General features: G+C 51.9%; 2 protein-coding genes across 3 annotated transcripts in view; both read right to left on the reverse strand.

Annotated features, from left to right (window-relative positions):
* Positions 1 to 1111: 1111 nt before the first annotated feature.
* ENO2 (enolase 2 (gamma, neuronal)) lies at positions 1112 to 10762 on the reverse strand. 2 transcript variants are annotated; one of them, XM_009069228.1, is made up of 12 exons: positions 10583 to 10762; positions 7532 to 7623; positions 6509 to 6604; positions 6163 to 6221; positions 5080 to 5149; positions 4772 to 4905; positions 3854 to 4076; positions 3210 to 3407; positions 2880 to 3081; positions 2570 to 2678; positions 2374 to 2432; positions 1112 to 2057 (listed from the first exon to the last, which is right to left on the reverse strand). In XM_009069228.1, the coding sequence occupies exons 2-12, from the start codon at positions 7614 to 7616 to the stop codon at positions 1988 to 1990; spliced, it is 1305 nt and encodes a 434-aa protein (XP_009067476.1). In that variant the 5' UTR covers positions 7617 to 7623; positions 10583 to 10762; the 3' UTR covers positions 1112 to 1987. The 2 variants fall into 2 exon arrangements, with proteins under 2 accessions (XP_009067476.1, XP_009067477.1); XM_009069229.1 differs by lacking the exons at positions 5080 to 5149; positions 6163 to 6221; positions 10583 to 10762 and having other exon boundaries at positions 7532 to 7616.
* Positions 10763 to 11233: 471 nt separating this feature from the next.
* The window catches only part of LRRC23 (leucine rich repeat containing 23), a gene marked incomplete at its 5' end in the record, with an annotated part of 5814 nt that continues 360 nt past the window's right edge, over positions 11234 to 16687 (reverse strand). The window contains 5 exon segments of the mRNA XM_009069231.1: positions 11234 to 11272; positions 11556 to 11778; positions 12352 to 12488; positions 15505 to 15635; positions 15724 to 15977. Of these exon segments, the coding sequence (XP_009067479.1) occupies positions 11234 to 11272; positions 11556 to 11778; positions 12352 to 12488; positions 15505 to 15635; positions 15724 to 15977 (784 nt within the window).

The raw sequence follows: 16687 nt of genomic DNA on the forward strand, positions 1-16687 counted from the left end.
GCGAAGATGGAGCATTCCCTTCGCGGCACCCGGACTACAGCTCCCAGAGAGCACGGGCGGGAGACAGCCTGCAGCCGGGGCACGAGCAGCCCATACCACCGAGATGTGAGCTGTGTGTGCTGGTGGTGCCCTGGAAACCAATCCTGTCTCTACCCTCACATTCTCCCTCCCACTCTCTTTTCAGTTCTGGGCATGTGTGCCATAGTCTTTGTCTTCTCTTCTTGGACTTACTCCCTATTCTATGCTATTTAGTAAAGAATCAGCAGTGAAATGCCAGTGGTTTAAAGTTTTGTCTTTTGCTTTTAAAGCCTGCATTCAGACCCAGTTCAGGGAATTGGGACTTGCTGAGCAACCTCAGTCTTTACCCATGTCATTGCTCATCACAAAAGACAACATTTAAGCAAGGGTCTGGAAACTTTCTGTAGTGAAATGGAGCAGAAGGTTTGCAGGAGCTGAGTGTGCCCAAGAACACAGAGGGGCTACTGGCACAAACTGCTAATGGTGGGCAAGGTGGTTTTATCTTTTATTTCCCAGTTGAATTTCTTACAGTAGCACCCCCAGCCTCCTGCCTTCCTTGGATTCTGTCCAGAATAAAATTGTTTGTTGAGCAAGCACTGTGTTTGCTGGCACTCAGCCTGCTGGGGCACTGGCTGGAGCTGGGAGAGACTGACATCCCACCTACCCCTCCATTCATTGCTCTGCAAGCCCCTTTTGGGGGAAGAGGATCATCTCTCCCAAAAACTTGCAGTTCCAGTTTACCATCACTCGAGTCCAGAGGACAGCTGGATGTGGGCCCACCCTCAAGTCAGTAGAGGGCACAATTGAAATCCCTACACAGCAGATCTTCATGCAATATGGTTTGTTGGAGATGACGGGCAATTCTCACCATCCCACATGCCTTCCCTTTGGCATTTCCAAGCTGGTGGCTAATAGCAGTCTGGCTGTGGGACAAAGCTGTGAAAGGATCTGAGGGAATCTGGGCCTTTTCTTCCTCTTGCCAGTCCCCTCTACTTGTTTTGGTTACCTTTCTGTGTGATCCTCTCCTGCTCTGATGGCAAAACATCCCCATTTCCCAAACACTGGCCTCTAGAGAGAAACATCAGGCCAACTATCAGGTGTGAAATACATTTTAATTGAGATTAGGGATCTGTAGTTTGTCTGTTGCTCAACTGAGCATGGGCTGTCCAGAAGGTGAAGCAGACATCATGGGCAGAGGAGAGGGTGAAGGAGTGCAAGAGGGAAGGGAACAGAGAAAAAGGTCACGAGAAGCAAATGAGAGCATGGGTTTGTTTACGGATGTGTTTTAATATATCGCCCCGCAGTACTATGTGCTGATCCATAGACTGACAGCACACACACACACATGCACACCCAGTGTGGGACAGCAGTGCACTTCAACACTAAGCTGCCAGCAAGCACAGCCCAACACAGCACAGCACTCAGAGTGGAGGCAAGGGACACTTGGGGTCCCACCAGGGCTCGGTGCGGACACACGCCTGGGGCACAAGGACGCCGTAGGCCAGTACGCATACACCTACACACATGCACAATGAGAGCGAGCCACTGGCAACACTCGTCCAGACACAGCTACAGGTGCAACACTTCCAAACACACCAGCCGAGGCACAGATGTTCACCGCGCATGCTTCGGCACACAAGGGGAACACACCGGGCACCATGCTCCCGTAGTCTAACACGTGAACAGAGTGGCTCAGACACTGCCCCGCACAAAAAACAAGAGACACACAATGCCTAGATCCAGAAATGCTTATGACCCCAAAGCAAGGGACAGGGTGTAAGCCTCTCTCTCATCCTTCACCTGGGTACATCTAGCCAGGGACACCTTAACTCAAGGGGGTTTGAGGTGAGAGGAAACTGGGTAACAGAGTGAGGAGAAAGAGAAAAAAAGGGAGCAGTGGAGGGAAGGAGGGATCAGAGTCTGTGAGGTGGGAAAGAGCAGCAGGGTGACTGTGCCCTGGGGACAATGTTCAAAGAACACTTGGGTTGCGAAAGTTGTGTCCAGCGAAGCGTGCTTCATCACCAAGTTCTTCCTCAATCCTGCAGGAGAGAGAGATAGCACACGTCAGGCCCTTGTGGTGAGGGAACATTGAAGGCACCAGGCCGCCAGAGGGGCGGTGCTTCAGGAGGAAACTGACATGGGCCAGAGGAGCTCAGCTCCTGCCAGCTGCCATGCCTGGGGGTTTGTACCCCCATGCTCCAGAGGCCTCCCTGGGATCCTACTGTCATCTCTGTGCCTTATCTTCCTAATACTTCACCCACAAACCCCATCTACCCTTGGGCTTTCAGGTTCTCCCACCCCAATTCATAACTCCCCTGTTCTCTATTCCACATTCCCACCCCTGGAGCCCCTTACCTCATGAGCTGGTTGTATTTAGCCAGGCGTTCAGACCTGCAGGGAGCACCCGTCTTTATCTGTAAAATATTCCCCAAAACAAACACCATAAGACACTGTTATGACTTGCACCGGTTTCTTCAGGCAGGGCAGGGCATTGTGTCTTCTCAGCCCTTCAATTTCCTCCAGGCCTGTGCATGGCCTGGGTTTCACCTACCTGCCCAGTGCACAGTCCTACAACCAGATCAGCAATGAAGGTGTCTTCAGTCTCCCCAGATCGGTGGCTCACCATCACACCCCAGCCATTCTCCTGGGCTAACTTGCAGCTGTGGGAATCAAGAAATGCAGTCAGTAGCTCCCACCACCGCCCTCACAGGGATGAGATTGAGGCACCCTCTGCTTCCATTCTCAGCATCCTACACTTTGGTAGAGACACAAATCTATTCAGCCAGTGGATAGCATGACACCCTGCTGTGGTTCATCAGCAACCCTTTCACAGGACCACAAAGGCAGCAGGCTGGACTTACGCTTGGATGGCCTCTGTGACGGATCCAATCTGGTTGACTTTGAGCAGGAGGCAGTTGCAGGCTTTCTCTTCAACAGCTCGCTCAATGCGCTTGGGGTTTGTCACTGTCAGGTCATCTCCCACTATCTGAATTCCCACATTGGCTGTGAACTTAGACCAGTTCTCCCAGTCATCTTGGTCAAACGGATCCTCGATGGAGACCACTGCAAGGTCACCAGAAGGGACATAAGTCAAAGCTGCCTCCCTTCCCACCCCAAAACCACCGATGGTTTGCACCTGTTAAGCATGCAGCACCAATGCTGATTCCCTACTGCCAAGCACTGCAGCTCACCTGGATAATCACGTACAAAGCTTTGGTAGAGGTCGCCCAGCTCATCTCCAGAAATGTAGCGGCTTGGGTCATCTGGGGACTTGAAGTCCAGGTCATATTTGCCATCACGGTAGAACTCAGAGGCTGCCACATCCATACCGATGACAATCTTGTCCGTGTAGCCTGCCTTGTCAATAGCTTCCTTGAGGAGCTCCAGAGCTGAGAGGAGGAGAGTTGCAGTCAGGAGAGTCAGCCCATGCAGAAAGCTCTGCCTTCTGGTAGGAACCTCCCCTGGGAGGGTCCCTAGACCCACAGAGAGTCTGGTGGTGTAATGGGAGAGGTAGAAGGGGGCCCAGAACACAACCAAAACGTGCCAAGAAGCTGTGGAGGCTGTGTCCAAAGGGACAAGGAGGAATTAAAATACAATCCCACAGCTCAAAGACAAGTTTAGGGAAGGCCTTGTAAGTGTGCATATGCATGAAAGGTTTGTATAGAGAGGCTGTGACAGATCAAGGCCACCCCCACGGAGAAACCATTATCTAACACAGGAGGTCAAAGACACTGAGGCATCATCTTTTGAACCAGTCTTTGGGAAATGCTGTGTGCTGGGTATAGAAAGCCACAGCATTGCAAGCAGGGCTACCCCGTCTCTGTAGGACTCTCACCTTCACTATTTTCCAGGATGTTGGGGGCAAAGCCCCCCTCATCACCCACATTGGTGGCATCTTTGCCATACTTGTCCTTGATGACACTTTTCAGGTTGTGATAGACTTCAGCCCCAATGCGCATGGCATCACGGAAGCTTTCAGCTCCCACAGGCAGGATCATGAACTCCTGCATGGCCAGTTTGTTGCCTGCATGGGACCCTCCATTGATCACGTTGAAAGCCTGGAAGAGTCCATGAGAGAGGCAGAGCTGATACCACTCTGAGGAGGGTCTCAGATGAGTCACCATGCCCATTCATGTCACATCACACAGGGTAACATAACACATCAGCTACAACACATCAGACCAAAGGCACATAAGTCTGGGGTCTTCCTTCCAGTAACTGCTCAAAGCACATGGTTGGAGAGGACTTTCCCACCTGTTTTCCTCTCAGAGATCTCCCAAGCTATGTTTATTTATTTGTGCTGTGTTTATCTGTATGGGTTTATCAGCAATGCCATGTCAATTTCTCTTCCAGGACCTTTCTCCTTGACCCTGAGGAAATGTTACCATCCACCACACCCTTTGTGAGTGAGTTTCACATTGCAGGTTCCCCTGGTGTGAAGACCCATGGACCATTGTTTTGAACTGCGCCCCAGAGGGTTTGCATGATGCCCTCTGGTTCTTGTGCTAAGAGAGAGATCCTCAGTCAAGCTCCCACCCCTCTGCCATATCCTCCTCAGGCTCCTTTTTTCCATTTGAAACTTGACAAATCTCAGGCCTTGGTTTGCTTCCCTGACAAGTGCAGTGCACTCAGATGGTGTTTCAGTTCTATATCCCTTCCTTATCTGCCTCCCAACACATCTTTGAAGTTTCTTTTGGAAACACCACTCTTTTGGAGTTTCTGAAGATGAGTGTCAAGGACAGAGGAGTCTTACTGGCACAGGAAGGATGAGGTCAGAGTTGCCAGCCAGGTCAGCAATGTGTCGATACAGAGGGACATCTTTCTCTGCAGCTCCCGCCTTGCACACAGCCAGCGAGACTCCCAGGATAGCATTGGCACCAAATTTGGCTGTGGGCAAAACCGAGGAGGTGTTAGGCTTCTCAGATGGCCAACATCCTGCCCAGCAGGTGCCCTTGCCAGCCTAGCCTTGAGCTCACCACAGCTCTGTCAGCACCCCCTACCCCAGCCCAGCAGCCTACCATGCTCTCTACTTCCCAGGCCAGAAAAAGAGGAATGAATTACATTTGTTCTCCGTGCCATCCATCTCAAGCATCAGATTGTCTATCTTCTCTTGATCCATGACAGAGAGGCCCTGCAAGAAAGAAACAGCTCCTGAGAAGGGGAGGCTTACAAGAGCTGTTGGCTCTGGTGTGCAGGAAAGGAGGCGCTGATGGAGAAGCTGGGGGTACAGGGACCTTTTCAGCTTGTGGGGGAACATAAACACACAAAGCTCTGGAAACTGGTGCCTTGGTATATAGTCAGGTTAGGTAACCATGATGATGTTGCTGCAGTGCAGTGTAGATGTACCCACGCTGGAGAGGGTGTCAGCTGCAGCCCAGGCAAGGCCGCGCATTGCTGGGGACACAGGACTCCCTCCGGGATTTACTCAGCCTTTTGGCAGCTTCCAGGGAGCTTTGTGGTGCTGTGGCTACACAGAAGCTAGGCAGAACAACAGTACATGCTCAACCTCAAGCAAGCGAATGCCGACTGGATGGAGCCATCCCTGTGAGTGTGGTGGAGAGCCGGATTAGAGCCAACAGAGGCATGACTCTACCAGGCTGAGTATTTTTCTGAGCTGGACTCTCAGCCAGACCCTGCCACGTGCTACATGGTGTGTAATGTGGCTTCAGCTCAGCTTTCTACAGGGCAGGCTCCAGGTCTTCAGGCATAAACAGGTTGGAGATTGACACCACTGCTCCACAAGGCTGTGCCAGACCCTGCACCATATGGCCATGGCTCATCACACCGTGAATGCTGGGTGGGATGGACGGCTGTGAGGCCACAGACGTGTGGATGAGATTTAGTGCTTGAGGTGAGGCGTAGCACAGCTGAAAGAGGGATTGAGCTCTACAGGGAGCACTGAAGGGACTAGTTAGGCAGTACAGATGCTGCAGTGGACCAGGTAGCATTAAATCCTTTCCTCCTAGAGAAAAGATCGCTGTGGACACATACAGGCATAGAGGGCAGGAGGGGTGTGCCCAGGTTCACAGAGAGCATCACTATGTCTGTTAACTCGGTGAGATGAAGAGAGGCAGAAACAGAGATCAGGGGACAGAGACGGACTGGAGTAAGCATTGGACAAGGGAGAACAAAGTGAAATCTTACAGAGCCCACGAGAGCTGGGGCGACAGTGCTGTTGATATGATCCACGGCCTGCAGGACCCCTAAAGAAGGGAAGAGACAGAGAAAGAAAGAGAGAAAGAGAGAGAGGGTGAGGCAAAGAAGAGAGTGGAAAGAGGAAGGGAGAGGACCGACAGAGAGACTGAGAGAGGGAGACAGTGAGGGAAGATCGAGGCCTGATCTTTCACTTTATGCTAGGTCTGTGCCTCTGTGGCCTCCCAGAGGGTAGTGGGACACATCCATATCACACCAGCAGATGAATGTTACCCTCCGGCAGAGCCCCACGCACAGGCAGCCCCAGGGACAGGGTGTGGAGCAGGCATCTCCCCACCTTTTCCAAGGAAACGTGACTTGTCATTGTCTCTCAGCTCCAACGCTTCGTAGATACCAGTGGATGCACCGCTGGGGACCGCTGCTCGAAACATGCCTGGGAAACAGTAAAACAGGAGTGTGAGATGAGCAGAGGGTGACGAGGGAAAACCCTCATGCACCTACTTCTGCCTTGCTTTCATGGGAAAACGATGTAGCAGCTGCTTGTGCAAATGGATGGCCCTGCTGGCTGGCCACTCCAGGTGGAGCACCTCTCGGAGGTGGAACACCTCGGAGGCAGAAATAAATGCATCCAGGGCTTCCAGGCTGAGAAACCTGGATCTCAGGCACTCAGAGGTCCACACTGATCCCAGAGCTGGATGATGTGTGTCATTCTGGTTCCTCAGCCCTCCTCCTGGTTCCAGAGGCAGCCTGACCCAGAGCCGCCAGCAGCTTCCTCCCCTCAGACTGGGGCTGTGTTTCTGCCTCACTGAAGAAGGAAGAGAATGGTCAGAAGTCTGTTCTGACCCCTCACTGCTCCTCACCCCTAGTTTTGGGCACAGCACAGATGCAGCTCTTCCAGTCGACACACATGTGCATGGACATGCCTGCACAGATATCTCAGGGACAGGCCTTTACCCTCACCAGCAGTATGGCCATGACTGCGCTACCAAACTTGTACTGTGTCCTAGGACTAAAAGCATAGCTGTAGGAGGGCATCACGAGGACATGATGAGAAGGTGCATATATTTATGTTAAGAAAACCTTCCATCCCTGTTACTAGCAGGCACATGGCTCAAGTCACGTACATGGCAGCCAGCTGTCTTGTCATGATTTGCCCAGCATGTGTGCAGAGTTGCTGAGCACAAGCAAAGCCACAAGCAGAATTTTGGTCTCTGCCTCTTCCACTGGCTTGTTGTCTGCTGGGGGGTTCATTGGTGAAGATCCTCTGTGCTCTCAGCAGAGCATGACAGGCTGCTGCACAGCACCAGCACTGCTGGGGTGGGCAGGACTTTCCCTCCATCTCTCATCCTCACCCGCATACCTTTGTGTGTGTACAGGTCCACCTCAACGGTGGGGTTCCCACGGGAGTCCAGGATCTCACGGGCATAGATCCTCTCGACTGCCATGATGAGTCTATGGAGAGGAAAGGACAGGACATCTTCAGCTATGAGAGGTCCCAGGACTTGGTGCTCACCCTTCAATGTCTATAAGAGACACTGGCAGAGAGAAGGGAGCTCAAGGAAAAGTGACTTTATGAGTCACAGCTAAAACTATTGGCCCCAGAAAATTTAGAAATTCACCCAGACTATGGAAATCTACCCACATTTTGTCCAGGAACTCGTTATGTATTCGAATTTACTCAGTCCCTTTGCTGCAGATGACAAACTGGGAGTGCCCTTTCCCTTTCTCCCCATGTCACGGCAGAGCGCCTGACATGCCTGGATGGCAGAGATGGGGAGGGAGGGTGCCACAGCATCCAGGGGCAGCAGAGAGGGAGGGATCAGCTGGCGCAGCTGGGAGGTGCCCCTGGCTTTGGCGTCAAGGACGGGACACCAGCTCTCGGCATCTCCTGTCCCCTTGCTGGGAGGCAAGGACAGTCCCTGCCAGGGCCAGGCAGCAAGTGGCTGCTGTGCCCCCGCACAGCACGCAGGGCAGGGGGCAGGCAGCCCATGGGGACACCCAGCCCCTGGTAGAAGGAGCTGCCCCTGCCTGGCTCTCACAGACCCCCAGCCATGCTCCCCCTTGCTGAGCACTTGGCTCAGCCTTCCTGTGCCCCTGAGAGCCTCTGGGTCAGGCTGTGCCGAGACAGCAGGAGCGTGGAGACATCTTGCTGAAGGCCATGGTGCCTCAGATGTAGGAGAGAGGGCTCTGAAGGGAGGGGGAACCTGGCTCAGCTGCCAACCCGTCACTTCACTTCTGCAATGGGGAAGCAGATGAGACTGGGAAGTATCTCTGTCAGATGAGGAGGGTGAGGAAACCTGGCGTTTTGGGGCACCTGGTTAAGCCTGAAGTAGAAAACAGGCTGGTGGGTGATGATGGCTGTTTGGAAAAAGCTTCTCTCGTTGCAGTTTGCTCCCTAGGGGGTCCAAACCAGCTCATTCCTCCCATCCCATCTTCTCATTCTCATCATTCTCATTCCCCCAGCTGTGAGGCTGTGTGATGCCAGGGTGATGCAGCAAGGTGCTTGTCCCCCCACGCCTCCAGCCCTGCCAGGTTTTCCTCCCTCAGCTCCTACGGATGATGATTCACTCAATCCTGAGCAGGGCTGGCAGAGGCTGGAGTAACAACGGGACCCCAGCCAGAGCCTCCCTGTGGTGTGTGTGAGCAGGGAGGGTATGGCCAACACAAGGGCTCAGCACAGAGTGGGGAGTGTGCAGGGACAGGGAGGATATGCTGCTAACAGCACCTCACAGTGCTGAGGGGAGGTAAGAAGGAGCCTGGGGAAAGCCAGAATCAGAGCTCAACCCCACTGCCCTGGGCGGGTGGGAATCACAGGGGCATGAGGAAATCATAATGCTGCTGTGAAGTTTCAGCCAGAGCTTCCCGTAGTAGGGAGTTTCAATCAGCAACTCCATGGTTCTCTGGAGCCTGTGCAGGGCCCTCCACCATGTCCATCTGGGCTGGGATCCCCCATCAGCCGCTTTGGCAGTGCTCCTCATGCCATCTGGCACACGCCACAGGAACTTCCTCCAGAGCCAATGCCCACACAGCTGCAAGCTTCCTTTGCAGCAGTGTCCTGGCCATACCCCAACAGCCTCCACAGGGTAGAAAGGGTCAGGACTCCATGAAAGTGATCTTTGACAGCAACACCCGTGGCAGATGTTGTGCTTCTCTGCTTATGTGGTCACGTTGCCCGCGGTCATATCCCTCTGGCCACATCCACCTGCCCCTGTCGTAGCCAGCTCTGAGGAAGCCAGATGAGAAGCCCAAATCCAGCCTTGCCTGCCCCTCCCCATCACTCACATGACCTCTTCTCCCCTCTAGTCCTTTAAACCCTTTTCTCTTGTGGTGCTGCCCCATGTCCCCCTGCGTTTGCCCTCCTTTGGACAGCACAAAGAACCACCCTGAAATCCCTGGCATCAGCTGCACTGTCCTGAAAGCAGGTCAGAAGCGGATAAGCTGGGATAAGCGATTGGGATGGAGCCATAGCAGGGAGGCCATAAACCACAGTCAGGGAGAGGGAAGATCGAGGCTGGAGGCTGTGCACCCCCCGTGAGCAGGGAATGGGCAGTGCACCCCGAGAGGCTGCCCTGCTGCAGTGGCCTTCTGTGGGCACCGCTCTGTGGCACTGCGTGTCAGCAGGGCATCGTCTTGCTGGAGCTGGCACTGCAGCAAGTCCCCCTCCCTGCCAGGAGGGCCAGCACGGCGAAGACCTTTCCCCCATGCCACCACCACCAGTCCTGCGTGCTGCTGTGATCCCCTCGGGCTGGGCACTGCTCCCAGGAAGCCCGCACTGCTGCAGTGTCGTGGCTGATGCAGCTATTGCTTGCTTGCCACCTTCTCTCCCTGCTGCCCCCCTCCCCTGTGTGGTGTGGGGCTGTCCAAATAGGAAAACACCCTTTCTCCTCCCTCCCTCTCCCGGGGACCCGGCTGAGCGCCTGTGTTTATGTCAGCACCTCGGGAGGCTGAGGAAGCTGGTCTGCTCCGAGGCTGGATCCTTTCTCCAGCAGTGCCCAGACTGAGCTTTGCCTCCGCCCCACCAGCATCCCCTCCCTGAGGGAAAGCTCCATCCCGCAGCACCTCCCGGCAATGCCCTTGGGAGCCCCACCTATCCTCGTTGGTTGCCCCCCTCCTGCAATTCCCTAGGTTCACGCCTGAAATGATGCTTGCCGGAGGGGTGGGGGGTGAGGCGGATAGGGAAGGAGGGAGTACCTGTAATTAAAACGCAAAAGAAAAGTGAGAAGGGTGGGGGTGAGGAGAGAGAGGTGGGAGGAGCAGGGGGAGGAGGTGAAGGGAGTTTAGTTGTTAATGCCGTTCACCGTGGTCCTTCTCCGCAGGGACCCCAAAGTGCGTGTAGGGTTTGGAGGGCACAAGGTGGGGAGCAGAAACATGCATGCGGTGAGAGGGGTGCTGGCCGTGGGGAGGCACTTACCTTCCTAGGGCAGGGGTGAACGAGAGACTGAGAAAGTGTTGGTAGAAGGGAGAGAGGACGAAGCTGAGGAGGGATGCAGGACCTCAAGGGGAGATGATGTGTCCTCTAAGCCAACGGCGGCGGCAGCAGCAGGATGGAGACGCCCCTGATAGGGCCGGGACAGCAGCATGTGACCCAGAGCTGCGATGAGTCAGGATTTAGCAAAGCTTTGCAAACAGCACGTAGGGGATGGAGAGAGAGAGAGAGGCAGGCAGCAAGGGATAGACGTAGACAGACGAGGGTGAAAGAGCCAGGGAATAGGAGTGGGTGTGCAGGATAAACAACCCCAGTCACTCCAGGCTCGTTAATGATTTTTATTCAAATTGGAAAATTTTGCAGGATTTTTGAGAGCCGTAAATCGAACCACAGAACCTGTAACTCTCCCCTTTTCCCTCTCAGGCCTTCCGAGAGTAGAATATATCAGTGCAGTGACTGCAAAAACACTGCAGTGCCTCAGGGCAGCTTCCAGGACCAGGGTGGGTAGCCCTCTTTTCTCCAGGGGTAAGATGAGGTGAAGCTGGTACCTACAGCTCTCACTTTCCTAGCTGCACATGTTGAGGAAGGCATCTCCACATCCTGACAGCCTCAGGGAACAGGTGTTAAAAACAAGGGTCAGTCAGTCATATCACCCTGAAGGGATCCTTCCATTTCCTGAAGAAGGGAAGAAGAAAAAGTTAATGACTCCATGCCTGACTTCTTTTTCCCTTTCACCAGCCTCTTCTGCTAGTGGGGCTGGGAATGGCAGCAGGGTTGCATGCTGGCCATCGCAACCAGGTTGCAAAGTCTGGTCTCTTTCTCAGGCTCTTCTGCTCTCGGGACTGATGTCCCTCACCCTTCTGCTCATGTCATCTAAAGGAGGAGAGGCTTCATCAGCATGTTTGATGCTTTTCTTTCCCTTCACTTCCTTCTCCTCCCCCCACCATGTTGTTCTCACCTTTTCTTCTTCCTGCCTTATCTGATGGATTTTCTTTGCCTCTTCCCGCTCATCTTTCTCAAATAAGTCCTTGTCCAGGCGTTGCAGGTGTGGCAGCAGGATCAGGACCTCCAGTCGGTAATTGTGTTCATCAGAGCATGGATTGTCCAACAGCACCAGTGTCTGCAGCATGGGGAGGACCTGCAGTTTTGCCACCTCCTGAAAGCTACTGATTCCATTGTTCCTGAAGAAGGGGAAGCACAGAGGGCGGGGGAAAGAGACCCATGCAAATAGTGAGATCCCTTTGGAACAGTAAGTGGACAAGACAGACAAAGTAAAACTCAGCAGCATGATGGACCATAGACCTTAGACCACAGATCTTCCATCTAAGATCTGGATCTGTTTGCAGCTCCCCAAACTGAGGGACAAAAAGGAAATATCTGGGTTTCTCTGTGCTCAGGCAGTCCATTGAATTGTGTGATATCACCATTGCCCTCTATGGCAAATGCCGAGAACTAAAGGGCACTTGCAGACAGGACACAGAGAACATACTTTGAAGTATCCAACAGAATTATGGCAAGAAATAAAAAGCATGAGGTGGGCTATGAGTGTGACTGGAGAGGCAGCTATTTTCTGAGAAGCCCAGGAAAGGCCCTATTACATGCCTAGACACCTGAGTGCTGAACACTAGCTAAGAATCAAATCATCTGCACCAGGTCTTCAGCTTCCCAAGAAACCAGAAAATCCTAAAGATCTAAATGGGAGTACAGTCTGGCGAAAGGGTCTCTGCTCCCAACATAGAGCAGGGAGGACCCACCGTAGATTGAGGTACTTCAGGCACCTCATGCTACTAAAGAATCCATCCAGGGTCTCAATCTTGTTGTCACGCAGGTGCAGAGTCTCCAGCTGCTCGAGCCCCTCAAGGTCTTCAAGGCGACAAATGGTGTTCTGAGCCTGAGCACCAGGGAGGTAGGAAGAGAGAAGGAAAAAGGGGTCACGCAGGAGAGGGAACAGCAATTATTTTTGACCTTTTAAGCTCTTTCTACCCTTTGGACTCCCTACCACTCATAACACAGCCTTCTCTAACCAGGTTGTTCAGGGTCTTGTCCAAGTGGGTTCTAAATGTTCAGATTCAAGGACCAAAAGTTTGCAGAAAATTGTTTCCTGGAGCGTCAGTTGGTGACTGAAACAAAACCATCCCAGGTGAATACTCCACTGCTAGCACAACACCTTCTTCCATGGCAGTGCTGAATCTGGGCCTCAGCAACAGTGGGGAGGGCAAAGCTCACTTGAGCCTGAAATGACTGTTTAAAGGATGAGTAATCACTCCCTCTCAGTCACATAATCCATGTAGTTCAAGTATCTTTCAGTCAGCTGCTTCTCTTGTGGGGGAAATCTAGTACCAAGAAGTCACTTCTACTCCTCTGGGAGGAGAAGCAGCTGTGTGCTCTTGAGAGGTTGCAGGGGGGTGGGGTCTGTTGATTGGCATAATTTTAAGCTTTTTCAGGTATAGTTGTTGCTACCCATCATAAGTGCACCTTCCTGGAACAAATCTGACAATCTTACATCAAGAAGTTTAAAATCCCCCATCACTGAATTTGATTCACTTCACTGCGATGTGGGTTACGAAGCAGGGAAATACGAAGGTCTGAATACCGGGAATAGTTACACAGCAGGATTTCGGCCGGAAAAGACCACTAGAGGTCTCCATCCCAGACGCGGGCTCTCCGCAGTGCCAGCACCAACGCTCCATCAGGCTGCTCACCGCCTTGTGCGGCCAAGTTTGGAGCATACCTGGTGAATGACACCTTCCCGACAACGTTCTCCAGCCTGGAGCTGAGCAGGGTTTCACTTGCTAGTGGGCTCGGGGCTGCAGCCTCTAGGAATGCAGACACGTGAACGGGAAATGTGAAGAGCAGTGTAGCTGTGCTCTGTGTTCCTCATAGGCACCTGGGCAGTGATGTGGACAATACCTGAGACTAACAAAGGGGCACAGGCTGAACTGGTGGGATAGGAGAACACTTTAGGGCTGAGTCGCTCAGGAAAAGGACATTTTGTAGAAAAGGAGGATTTTAATGGAAACTGGTCAAAGGAGGCTCCGGACCACCTAGGCCAATCAAAAAGAGGAACACAAGGACAGGAAGAGGAAAGTTGGATATTTAGCGAAGGTCCTATGAGCAGATTTAACAGTCAAGAAGGATTAGGACATTGTATCTCAGAGGAAATCGGGAGCTGGTGCGGCTGGGGAGCTCACAGGCCCCTGGTTTGTAAAAGGAATAGTAACCTCCCATCACTCCACTTTCTTCATCAGTTTGAATAGTTTTAACATCTCTGGCCTTGCAAGCACTGGCAGGACAATGCAGAATGGGTATTTTTCAGGGCTGTTTTACTTTTTTTCCCTAAATCAAATAACATTCTGTCTGGCACCGTTAATTAAATGATCACACCATCACCTTGCCTTAGATACCAATTCTTCACATAGATGTGATGCCACCGTTTCTTATGGAAAACTACCATGCTATGTTGCCCATGATTCCCCCTCCTGTTCTTGCATACCTCACCTTCCTCTAGTTAGCCTTTGTCACCAGTGCTGTACCATGATCAGGAGCTAACGCAGCCCTACCGTGACCCTCATGGCACACAGACAGCTTCCCAGCTTCCTGCTAGTTTGAAGAAGTTATACTTCTTCCTAAATTTCATCTGCAGCTATGTCATACATTAAACAAATTTGGTTCAATTTAAAGAGATTGTCATTAACCTGGTCCTTGAGGCATCAGCTGCACCTACCCAAGGCTCAAATAACACTAAAATCTTTATACAGAAAGCAAAGCATTACTGGGAGAGACTTTCCTCTAAAATGATATAATGAGCAGGTGGGCATAGGAGACAAATTCAAGCCCCAAAGATTCCTGAGTCTGTTGTTCTAATTTTAATAATCACCCCTTGCAATTTTCCCGCTTCATATGGACAGCTCAGAAACTCCTCAGCCATGCCAAGAACCTTGTTTGGATATAGGTGCTGTGTTTGCTTCCCTCCAGTAACTCACTGAAGTGAGTGGGTATGCTCTGAAATGCTACGTTGTATCTAGTGACTTAGCCACTTCATACATTCTCTGAGCACCTCTAGTCCTAAAATCCCAGTTTTCCACCAGAACATTGCAGGCAATCTCAGCAAGCAATCTCCTCAGTGTTTTCTGCCAGGAAGCCTTCATGCAAAGAAAACGCATAGTTTTTCAAAGCCTTTACTATATTTAATTGCTTTCTAAGAAGTAGTGACTCAGGACATCTATCTAGCCTTTGCAAGCTGCAGCACTGTGCAATGCACAGGGCTAAGCCATACGTGCTCTTTTCACTTGTATTTCTGGGAGTAAATGTTCCCTTGAAGCACATGTTTATGATACTAGGAAATTGCTTCTCCTACCTTAGTTTGACTAAGGTGATGTTCAATCAGTTTCTTTTTTGGCAGCTGAAGGTGTGAATCATGTAATTGTGCTGGTTTTAAGCTAGTATTTGATTAGGCCCATTGGAGAGGAGAAAGTGGCATCACCTTCCTGTGTCACCCAGAACAAATCTGTTGCTTTACCCAGTGATCTCCAGTGGTTCCAGGGCACACTGAACAAATACCAGCTTGCCTAACACAGCCTGAAGGGAAAACTGATCTCCCACAGGAGGCTGTGAGGAAGAACCCAATGCACTGAATGTAGCCAACGTCTCTACGATTTGTGGTTCATGGCTACTCCCCTCACTCTCTCTGGGCAGAAAGTGTAGAAGGAGCTACCCCAAAGAAGTGATTTTCTCTCTTCAGCTCTCTGAAATCTGTTCCTCTCTCAGGCTGAAAAGACTGAATGGAACAGGCTAGCACAAAAGTTATGGTGTTTTGAAAGAGACAGCATCTCCCTTCCTCCCACTGACTGGAGGTGCCAGGCTCTGCAGCAGCTCTGTCCCACTCCCCAAGCTGGCTGATCCCTTACCAGATAGAGGTTCTTGAGCTTGGGAATACTGAGCCCTGCTGTGCTCTCTAGCTTGTTTCCTCGCAGCTCCAGGATTTGCAGACTGAACAACTGGCCATGACTCAGGCCCAGCGCTGTCTGGATTTTATTTCCTGAGTGCCAGAGGAAGAAGAAACAAGAGAGTTAATCCCAACCTATGAGAGTGTCCTCACAAGAATGAGGAGAGTTGGTCTGTATCACCTTTCAGGCTGAGGGTGGCTAAGCGGGGGTGAGTAATGCCCTCCATATCCTGGATGCGGTTGTGAGCAAAGCTGAGGACCTGGAGGTAGGGCAGCTCTGGAATGCAGGCACTAGTGAGCAGATTCCCATCCACCTTCAGCCAGAGCAGGTAGGTTAGGTTCCCCAGTGGAGACAAATCTTGCAGCTTGTTCTCTGACAAATCCACATACCGCAGGTGAATGAAGCATTCAAGGAGGCTGATGTCTGTCAAGTTCCTGTAGGAGGAAGGGTGTGAATAAAACCATATAATTCCCAACTTTCAGTTTGCTCCTTGCCTCTAATGGAGTGAGGGCAACCTTCTCTCCCACTTCCCTGCTATCCTAGAAAGCCTTGCTGGAGAGAAGAAAGAAAAAGGCAGGTGATAGGGATAGGCCAAATAGTCTGTGAACAAGGACAAATTATAAGATTGGACCTGATCTCCAGGCAGAGGGAGTACTTGCTCCCATTGAATTTTATCTGTCAGGAGAGGGCAGAACCAGAGCACAAAAGAGGGTAAAGTTTGAGGGGTGGGTCTGTTAGACGGTAGAGTCTACACCAAGGATTGTGTGGAAGAACTTTCGCAGTGGGAAAAATAGTGGTTGAGATACTTATGAGGCTGCTGAAATAAAGTGTTACTGAGGCCTATTAGTTAGGTCCAGAGTTATGTGGGTGTGCTGATGGGGCTGTGGCTTCAAACTGCCCATAGGCTACTGTGTCACTGTACTTGAAACTGCATGCCTTAAAGGTTAGCAGCTAACAGGACAGATGTCAATGGGTATTTCTGAGAGTGCCCATAAGGAGGTCACCAGGTTCAGGTCCCTCTAGGAGACCACAGTCCACAGCGACGGGCAGGCTCCCTGCAATCCAGGGGGACACTGATGTTCCCACCGGTGTGCCTGGCTGTGGTGAGGGCAGTGCCCAGCTCAGGGCTGGGGACGGGCAGCTG

The sequence above is a fragment of the Acanthisitta chloris genome, unplaced genomic scaffold (assembly GCF_000695815.1).
Source record: "Acanthisitta chloris isolate BGI_N310 unplaced genomic scaffold, ASM69581v1 scaffold18672, whole genome shotgun sequence".
In the NCBI taxonomy this organism is placed as follows: Eukaryota; Metazoa; Chordata; class Aves; order Passeriformes; family Acanthisittidae; genus Acanthisitta; species Acanthisitta chloris.